The 11,078-nt window shown below is 39.5% G+C and overlaps 1 protein-coding gene across 1 annotated transcript; it reads left to right on the top strand.

Moving 5' to 3' along the window:
• The first annotated feature begins 278 nt into the window (after positions 1–278).
• LOC126830414 (mucin-2) lies at positions 279–10,622 on the top strand. The gene is made up of 5 exons (XM_050560805.2): positions 279–401; positions 1,981–2,010; positions 3,252–6,413; positions 7,032–7,101; positions 7,694–10,622. The coding sequence occupies exons 1-5, from the start codon at positions 320–322 to the stop codon at positions 8,196–8,198; spliced, it is 3,849 nt and encodes a 1,282-aa protein (XP_050416762.2). The 5' UTR covers positions 279–319; the 3' UTR covers positions 8,199–10,622.
• Positions 10,623–11,078: the final 456 nt, after the last annotated feature.

The following is an 11,078-nucleotide window of genomic DNA, read 5'->3' as shown; positions in this document are numbered from 1 at the left end:
TATGGTGTATGCCCGTCTTCATTAGCCCATTTCATTTCTCCCCTCCCAGCAAAACTAGATCATTTTCAAGTGTACGATAAAGGACAGCTGACGAGACCGACGACCGTCACAATGTATGAATGGTTAAATCTTACAAAATATACACATCGACTTTAGTGATTCATCAATTAAATATCAATTTCTTATATAGGTAGGTATTCTAATAATAACACAATTACCTGTAAGCTATGAATACAGATATTATAGTCTATAGAAATATACAAACAACCGATCAAAATACATTTCACTAGTCACATGATGTCAGCATAAACCAAATTAAATGGAGGTAACAAACATAGGTTTGAAAATGATGTTTTTAATTCACATGTTGATAATAATGGCTACGATGTCTACAAGCTACGGTAAGTGTATTCCATATTCTCTACAATTCCAGACCGATCTAATCATAAAGTGTCAGTAGACCGGGAAGTAATGGTGATCTGTCAGTGACATCTACTATTATTTGTACGTTGGGGGTTGGGTGGTCTAGTGGTCAAACGTGTGCGCGTGAAATCATCAAGCCTTTCATTGAGTCAAGTGGTGTGGTTTTGATTACCCGCTTGTACATGACAGGTAGAAGGGTAGGTGGGGTTTCTGTGGTTGAATTATTTAAATCAAATTGTATCATATGTTAGTCCAGAATTGACCTGGTTTGTTTCGAGTGGACGTTAAACCCCATAACACATACGTCAAAATACTATTGTTCTATATTGTCATGTGGATCTAATATAGGGAAGAGAGAAAGAGAGAGAGGGGGGGGGGGGAGAGATGACACACAAACAAACACACACACACACACACACACACAGGGCATTTCGGCAATATAGGGTTCAATTAATTTCATTATTTCGCATGATCGTGGGAGTCTTTAACAGTGGGAGGAAACTGAGAGGTCCTGGAAAACCCCACGAGGCTGACCAGGCGACCCTACTCCTTGCCATGTACACCTTATTATCTAAGGCCCCGCCCCCTTCCCCTGTTTATTGTAAGAGTATAATGACAGTGAAACCCAGGTAATAGAAGACGAGTTGAATGTATTGTATTTATTCTATATACAGTCGGTTAACTACTTGTCACCTGTATATTATAGTCGCGTGTCGTATAATACTAAACACTGCTAACTTTTACTGTTGAATATGTTGTAGGGGGTGGATGGGGTCACGATACGGAATAAATTAAACCACACAAGGATTCAGGTTTACAAAACGGTTTATTATCCAATAAAAACCCTGAAATTATACAATGTCCATATAAATAACTGAAATGAAATGAAATGAAATGGGGTTTAACGTCCTACTGTTCTGCTCCTATACTGGGCTAATGAAGACGGGCATACGCCATACAGTGTGCTATAAGGGAAATTTTGCCCGAGCAGCGGCACTATCGCCTACTCTTATATCGAATTCCAACTGCCAAGGGATCTTTTACGTGCATTCCAATGTATACACAGGACCTCGGTTTTTCGTATCATCCGAAGGACTAGACAGCTGTCCTTGTCAGGCCCTCCGTCCTGCATATAAAATCAATGCATTCATTAATATAATATAATACATATTAATAATAAAACCTCTAAATACTATTTTAAATTTTATATAAATATATATTTACTTAATCCATAGTATGAATAATTTAAAGGGAAACTACCCCCTGTTAATCAGTATGGAATATGCAGATAAACAGCAAGTTTCAAATCTTTGGATGATGACAAATACAAACAGTAACACCCACACACAGTTGGCGAAATAAGCAACGTAAAAGAAACTTTAACAGTTGTAATTCAACATAAGTGTAGGGCGTAGTGTCGATATCCGGGCACACTTTCCCTATAGCTCACTGTATGGCGTACGCCTGTCTTCATAGCCCAGTCGGTGCTAAACAATGGGACGTTAAACACCATTTCATCTAGTGTTGTGAACAATAAAGTATATTATAATATTTCAGCCGAAGAGTGCTTATCAACAAACAGTCTCGGTGAGTCTGGTTTAATTTTTTTCTTTTTCTTTTGGTTATGGCTAGGTTTGGGTTAGAGACTGAAGACGTTAACTGGTGAACTAATACCGTTTGCAGAACAGTTTTGTTAAAACACGTGACAGAATTATTATCATCATCTTCGCCGACGTCAGTAAAGTTTGATCCAAATTTAACAGAATCATTATTACCATTCCATAGCTTGTGTCGTGTGTTATTCTCATTCAGTGTCTATATCTGTGGTTGATAATACTGTAATAACTGATGACTGCATTTTTATACAATAGAATCGCCATCTCTTTCGTCATTTAGGTAATTTCAAGAAAAACAGTAAACAGCCAATACACTTACCTTTTCAGTTTCAATCCATTATCTAAATTTAGTTTCCCCACTGAAAAGAGCAGTAATCAATGAAATGAAATGAAATGAAATGGGGTTTAATGTCCTACTATTCTGCTCCTATGCTGGGCTAATGAAGACGGGCATACGCCATACAGTGTACTATGAGGGAAATTTTGCCCGGACAGCGGCACTATCGCCTACTCTTATATCTAATTCCAACTGCCAAGGGATCTTTTACGTGCATTCCAATGTATACACTGGACCTAGTTTTTTCGTCTCATCACTGACAAGGGGGAACCACGCCGGAAAATCTGGATGAACTTTCTCGGCCAATGCAGGGATCGAACACCCGACCACGTGATCCCCAGAGCAGTAATCGCCTTTTGGTGAATTAAGAACATTTCTCAGTGTGTCAAATACGTAATTGGAAAATATTTAAACATACATTATGCAAGAGCTAAATCTGCCTATTGCAGGTCTTTCTTTAGGCCTGAAATGTAATCTAAATTAATAATTAGACATTAATTAATCTATACAGACCATAATCAACTCTAGATGGCATCGCTAGCCTGCGATCTTTTGTTGATTGTGAGCCGATTTACTGCATAACTTTCCTTCACGATTTAACGATTAAATGGATAATCGAGACTATGCTGTTTATCGTACTGATTTTAGTAATGATGATCAAGGCTAGGCGGAAATTCAATCGCTTTGTTGTCGGTTCATAGTGGATCAATTTGAATGAAATTTTCAGCAAATTGCCTTTACATTATCTAGTTTTTAACTATTAAAGTGAGAATTGCCAACTCGTTATTGAATCTCCCATAATGTATCTTTAAGCGAAGCAATCAAACGAAACATTTATATTATTTTTCATTGATTAAATTTGATTATTTTTGCAGATGGTTCTGTTATGCTTAAAACAGATTGCGGATCTCTTGAAGCATCATCTCAAGATACAGAATCACAATCAATAGATTTTAAGTTACCAATATATATATCAGAAGTATCATTATATCCATCTTCAATAAGCAATGGCAACTCTGGTTCACTACCATATTCATTGTCACAGCACGCTACAACTTTACCAGTGGCAATGTCCACAGGGATATCAATTCAAATGAGTACACTACAGACAACTGACAGTTCATTAACATACAGCCCTGGTCCTGATCAGGTAGAAACACAAACACAAAACCTGATAGAATCTACAGCATTATCGTCCATAATAGAAGGACTACTATCATCAAGACATAATTCATCACCTATAGATTCAACTGTAATAGAGCGTTCTTCGTCCATATTGGTAGTAATATCATCATCTTCGCCGACGTCAGTAAAATTTGATCCAAAATTAAAAGAATCACTATCACCATCTTCTACATCTACGTCGACTCCATTACCAACTGGTATAAAAGAAACAGAGCAACATTCATCATCGATTATATCAGAAGTAAAAGAGTCATCATCGTCGATATCTGAAGTAATAGAGTCATCATCAACCATACCAGAAGTGACAGAGTCATCTTCAACCATACCGAGTGTAAACACGGTGTCAATACGGAATGTATTAGAAGTTATCAAGTCATCATCAACCATACCAGGAGTGATAGAGTCATCAACCATACCTGAAGAAGATACATCGCCAACACGGAATGTATTAGAAGTAATAATGTCTTCATCAACCATAACGGACGTAATAGAGTCGTCTTCAACCATACCGGTCGTAAAAGTGTTATCATCAACCATACCGGAAGAAGTAGACACGTCATCTGTGTCTTGGTCACCGATATTTGTGTCAACAGTAACGTCAACAACCGGACCATCATTACCTAGGTCGTATACATTAACCATGACAGTAAATACCACGCGTTTCGAACTAACGACAGCTAAGTCAACAGTATTGTCAACAACCGGGGCATCATTACCTATATCGGATACACCAACCATGACAGTAAATATGACGCGTTTCGAACTAACGACAGCTACTTTAACAGTATCGTCAACAACAGCTTTCTTACTAACAACAATCGCTATGTCAAATGTTTTAGTAACACACGGATCTGTATTACCACGGACTGCTTCACAAACCACCATACCAACAAGCGGAACTGTATTACCAATGACTGCTACACAAACCATCTTAGCAACAAGTGGACCGCTGTTAACCACTTCAACAGCATCGATAGATACCGCGCACTTTGTACCAATAGGGTATACCTCAACGATGTTACCACCAACAAAAGATACCCCAAAGCCTTCACCAACAGCAGGACCTTTATCAACAGTTATGCCAACTGTGTCTGCAACAACAATGCTATTGATATCATCGACAGATACGCCAAATTCTGTAGATGCAGTTCTTGTTGCCTCAACGACACCTACGCCAACAGCACTGACAGATACCACGCGTTTTATACCGACAGCTATGCCAGCGTCTGGATCAATAATGCCGTCAATTGCCGATACATCAACAGTGTCGCCAGATAAAGATCTTATTGTCCCAACGGCCCCCACGCCAGCATTCACATCGCCAACCGAATTATTAATGCCAATAACTACATTATCAGCGCCTTTATTACTAACTATAGCTTCGCCAACAACATCACAATCGATAGATATCCCAACCATGTCAGCTACAAGTGAATCTTTATCACCAATGATAGCAATACCAAAGCTGTCAGACACCAATGAGCCTATATTACTAACGACAGCCACGCTAACCGTCTCGTCGCTAACCGGACTTTTATCACCAACAGATTCAGTAACAGGCAGATCCACATTACTAACGATAGCCACGTCCACAATGTTATCACCAACCTCAAACATTTTAGAAACAAACGAAACAGTATTACCAATAATGATTACGTCTACATCTGCATCAACACCATCAACGGATACCAATGGTTTTGTACCAACAATATCTACGTCAACAGTACCGACCACACACGCATCATTGTTTGCAACCATAGATAAATTAACAATACTCACCCCTTCATCACCTATAGCAGCTACATCCGTAACATCGGCACCAAACGGAACGCTATTACCAGGTGCGTCAACCACGATAACAACAAGCGGAAATTTATCAACAACACCAACAGTCACTGTAGATACCAGTCGTTTTGTACTACCAATAGCTACGTTAACAACCCGATCTTTATTATTAACGACAGCGGCGTCGAGAGATTTAGCATCAAACGAAACTATCATACCAACGATTGTAACGTCAATCATGTTAGCATCAAGCCGTTATATACCACCGGCAGCCACGCCGACAGTTTCAGCAACAAGTGAACCAATATTACCAACGATTGTACCGTCAACCATGTTAGCAACAAGCCATTATGTACCACCGGTTGCCACGCCGACAGCAACAATATTACCAACGATTGTAACGTCAACCATGTTAGCATCAAGCCGTTATGCACCACCGGCAGCCACGCCGACAGCAACAAGTGAACCAATATTACCAACAACTGTAACGTCAACCATGTTAGCATCAAGCCGTTATGCACCACCGGCATCTACGCCGACAGTTTCAGCAACAAGCGAAACTATAATAGCAACGATTGTAACGTCAACCATGTTAGCAACAAGTGAACCCGTATCAACACCGGTAACCACACCAGCATCATCGGCAGATACCGTGCGTTTTGTAACAACAACAGTTGCGTCAACAGTGTCAGCACCAACTGATGTTGTATTATCACCAATTGCTACACTAAATGTATCAGTCACAGCCGGGTCATTATCACACGCCATGGCTATGTCAACAGTGCCTGGGTCACTCGAGTCAGTATTACCAACGCAATATACCCCGTCTGTCTCTACAGATACAGTATCAATGATACCTACACCTTCAACATTGGACTCAAATCCCACGATAATCAGTTCGTCGACCAAACCTCCCAATTCAATAAATCCCACGCCGTCTACAACAGCATTAATGTCAAGCCAAACAATAGAATCAGAGTCCACAATAATCAGTTCATCGACTGAGACCATGTTGAACGCTACCAAACCTGAAGCAAGAACCGGAGGTTCTTTTTTATCTACATCAGGTACGGTAAACACACATGGTTTTTGTAATGAAGTGAATTAAGGTTCTACTTTCTTTCAGTCAATTATTTCGGGACACAAATATATGTATTATTTCAAAGAAAATAGCCCAAATCCCATATTTCAGAGGTGGCCATATGAATCCAAAATTACGGCAGAAAATGGGGTCAGATCGAATGTGTGCCGTTCTTATTCGAAAGCGTGGCCATATGAATCCAAAATTACGGCAGAAAATGGGGTCAGATCGAATGTGTGCCGTTCTTATTCGAAAGCGTACAACAAAAACTACCTGTTTGCCAATTTTCATGTTTTTGTTAAAAAGTGAAGGATTATTGACCTAAGCGCCTTGACAATATTATTCAAAATCACTAGTCTGTTATTCGATTAGGAATGCTTGGAAGAAATATAAGATTTCTATAAATGCCAGATAGAATCGAATGAAATATTAAAGAAATGAATGAAAGTCGACCAATTCAGGGTTTCCTCAGCATTAAATTATATTCTAGCCGTTTCTGTTATGCAAGTCATAATTGCCATTTGGCTTACGATATACGTTACTTACTTTTGTTTAAAAGTGTATTAGATGTCTTTTTTGACTGTGTTCTTGTTATTTTTCACAGTTATTGCCATCATCTGTGGAGTTATTGGAGCAGTTACCGTTTTAATTATCATCATTATTCTTATTATATGGTAAGTCTGCTATTCTATAAAGGAAAGATTGTCTTGGGATTCACAATCTAATTTGTTTTCGGTTTTCGGTTTAAATATATTTTATCATATGGCTCTGTAGAATACAATGACAACTTGTGACAATGCTAACTTTACATACGATTTAGACACTATATATTCCAATTGCAACGTTATTAAAAATTCGAGGGAAACATCGGTAGTTGTTAGAAATGAAATGGTGTTTAACGTCCTTCTATTCTGCACCAACTGTCAAATGATGACAGACATACGCCATACAGTGTCCTGGGAGCGAAATTACTCTTTTCATCGGCAATTTTGTCGCCGCATATCTTGGCATCAGTCTTAGATCACTGTAGAAATCATCCTTTGTATCATAATCGCAAACGTGTTGGTTATTCTTTAATTCCTATATTTTGATACATATATTGGCACACACGCCTTCCCTCTTATTTCGTGCAGTTTTGTGAAGCGACGGAAACGTTGTGATTATCTACGAACGTTAGCAAACGTAGCTACCGAAAGTGATCAAACCTATAGTCTCAAAGAGACCAACCTGTTTATCCACCTATTTTCTCCCTCTTCTATTTTACAGCTTATTGAAACGACGGAAACGAAAAGGATTATATACTCGTGACTCGATATTCTTATTTAACAACGAGCCTCGCTTTAGCATTCCATCCGTGCCAATGAACGATGAACCCTACATAAGTTCACCAATACCTATCAACAACAATGAACTTGAAGCAGAAACTGATATTGATAATAAATCCACCATGCCTTCGGGCGATGGTCAAAATGGTAGGCCTATGTCTACTTTTGGTAGAAAATCCGCACATATAAAAGAGGATATCACAACAGAAGTTCCTGCCGTGACTGAAGGTGATCAACAGAAACCAGCCCCCGACCTAGAGCAATCGGAACCAAGCGTCAATGGCTTTCCCCCTTCAGATACTAATGATTTAATTGACTTATTTTCTGAACCGGATTTGTTAAGTCCCTATGATAGCCCTTGGATTGATCAGGATGTGTTTTCCGTTCCACCTGACACGAACGATCCAGATACCAATGTTACTGATCAAAATGAGATATATGTGTAATACTAGCGGGTGATCTGGTGCTGCATGGGCTGAAACTAGTAGTATAGATTATAGGCTAAGTTAACAACACAGATGTCTCTAAAAACTTTACACATAATCAACCAGTCTTGCCGCTTAAAGTACGCCCAAATGTTGTCCCGTTCTTGTGCTACTTCGAGAATCGTTTACTTGTATATTTAGATACGAGATTTACCTATCTTCTTGCTGCTCCGACCACACTGTTCTGGTCGTTATTTTCTCTTGTGTCTTTGGTGCGGCGGGATCTACTAGAAACATGAATCCATCGGTTTAACGTCCACGTCCACCTTTGGGGATATCACAGCGATTTCTATTATGAGTGTCATTATATACTTTTCAAAAAAAGTAGGGGATATTCCGAAACAATACAAAACTGCGGAAATGCATTGCTGTTTTTATTAGAAGTAACCAGTATATGTTCATATGGGCGGCTTATCTCACAGCGCCATTTCACTCGCAAAGAGTTACACCGTCAAAAGTGAAAATGAACGTGTTTGATTTTTGTCTTAATATTGAGTAATTGCCCACCAAACCTCAGACATTCAGCACTTCGTCGTGGCATGCCCCAAATCACCCCCCCCCCCCATCACGATTTGGGGCAATCTGACTCACCCCCTTGCAGTGCCAGGGCCTATTCTTACAATGTTGTCGGTTGACGTCCACGAACACATCTCCCGATCAAATTAAACGTGACACACTAAAGCAGAGATACGCTAAACAGTAAATCTTATGCAAGAACCGATAGGAAAGCAAGCATGGATAGATAAACCAGCACGCGGCAGTTTTCATCAACCCTTCCTTTAAGTGACAAATTTGACAATGAACCCCTCCCACGTGTATGACGCTATTGTGTGTCGCATGTGCAGCTCAGTGGTTCTGTTGGGGCGATAAATTCTTCATCTGTGAACATACTCTCAAAGCATGTCAAGTGTCCATGACTATTTATCATATCACAACCTGCATAGGTATTTCCATTTCAATATCCCCTACTTTTTTGAAGAGTATATATACATTCCCTGGAAACGAGTTTTTATTATCGACATTTCTACTTTGGTTAAATAAAAACAAAGTGCTAAATCTACACAATGCACAACGTGCTCTAGAAAACACATTGACCTTGATAATTTTGTGCATTATCGAATTATATTCAGTCATCGTTTAAAGCATCCATTTTCATTATCACTTCACTTAGGCTGCTGTTTTCATCTGTTGCATAATATACCGAATTTGTTGCTTTGTAAATTATGAATTGCTACTGTTATACTGTTATTGTAAAAATACACTGTAAAAAAATATATACATCGAAATGAAATGAAATGAAATGGAGTTTAACGTCCTACTGTTCTGCTCCGAGCTGGGCTAATGAAGGCGGGCATACCCCATACAGTTTGCTATGAGGGACATTTTGCCCGGGCAGCGGCACTACGGCGTACTCTTATATCGAATTCCAACTGTCAAGGGATGAACCTTCTCGGCCAACGCAGGGATCGAAGACCTGACCTCCAGGCTAGTGAGCCAGCGTCTTACCCACTTAGCTACCGTGACCCCCACCCCATATGAATCGAGTTATTTGATAAGTGTATATAGCATGGGAGAGAGAGAGAGAGAGAGAGAGATTAGCGTCCACAAACTAGGTTATTTTGGGACTAACACAGTTCAATTTCAATTCAATAATAGGGGTATTTTGCTATGGGAGGAATCCAAGGTCAAAGGAGACTAACGTCTTGTTACGTAGCAGTGGGGAATCGAAACCACGCCACTTGACTCAATGACAATCCTTATGATACAACGCGCACGCGTTAACCATTCGGTCTACCAACCTACGTATATAGAATTACAACGCCCTGCGCGTGATATAAAATATAATGTTAAGGTCCCGGTGTGACATTTTGCCATTTTAGAGGATCGCCTTGCAAACTACAGTATTGTGAATGATGAATCTGTAACAGGGCTATCACAGTCCAGAAATGGTTCAATTCCATTCAGTATTTATAAGAATATGTGGAACTGAAATCCAATCGATCTATACGACTTCACAATGTAATAAACCTGCCGTCATTTTCCTATCCGCAAAACTTTATCGATTTGTAGGCCCTTTTTTCTTAAAAAAAAATCCGATTGAATCCAGCCCAGGACATTATTTAGTGATAGTATTGTGTTTCGTAATTACATGCTAAATAATCAATCTGAGTACAACTATGCCTCGAGAGTAGTTTACCCGAAACATATAGGATGTTTATCAAGAAATCTGACATCTATTGTGTCGCGGAAAGCTGAATATATTTACTACCAGCGGGTCCTCCGGTTTCCTCCCACTGCTACAGACCCCACGCACAAGCGAATTATGGAAATAAAATTGAACACCATATGTTAATCCCGAAATGACCTAGTTTGTGTCGAGTGGACGTTACCCCCTCCCCTCTCTCTCTCTCTCTCTCTCTCTCTCTCTCTCTCCATGAACCAGAAGTAACATAACTCCGAATACGTAAGTGGTAGTCTATCGCAACCAGGCATATGTTACTCCTGCTACTCCGCGGTAGGAGCTAACCCTATACACCAAATTTGAAATCTATCAAATCTGTGATACTTTCTAGTGGGATAAAATAAAAAAAATTAACAAAGCTGAATATGCGTGCGCGTTGTATCATAATTTCTGCAATTCAGTCAACTGGCGTGGTTTCGATTCCCTGGTTGTACGTGACGAGGAGTAGGATCGCATGTCGGGTTTCCTCCATATCCACCGGATTCCTCCCACAGCAAAAGCCCCATACTAGAAATAAAATTGATTTTATGTCTTAAATATTGACCGAATTTTAACCGCGAGGATTAATCAACTATTTTTAGTTGCTAGTTTTTAGATCT

Source organism: Patella vulgata, chromosome 8 (genome assembly GCF_932274485.2).
Source record: "Patella vulgata chromosome 8, xgPatVulg1.2, whole genome shotgun sequence".
Taxonomy (NCBI): Eukaryota; Metazoa; Mollusca; class Gastropoda; family Patellidae; genus Patella; species Patella vulgata.
Note: the sequence above shows the minus strand (reverse complement) of the source record. Positions and strands in the feature narration are given on the sequence as shown.

Bases quoted from the DNA above. Each gene is read 5' to 3' on its own strand.
- LOC126830414 (XM_050560805.2), top strand. From the start codon at position 320: ATGGAGGTAACAAACATAGGTTTGAAAATGATGTTTTTAATTCACATG. The intron at 402-1,980 runs GTAAGTGTATTC...ATAATATTTCAG, and splicing joins TACGATGTCTACAAGCTACG to CCGAAGAGTGCTTATCAACA. The intron at 7,102-7,693 runs GTAAGTCTGCTA...TCTATTTTACAG, and splicing joins ATCATTATTCTTATTATATG to CTTATTGAAACGACGGAAAC.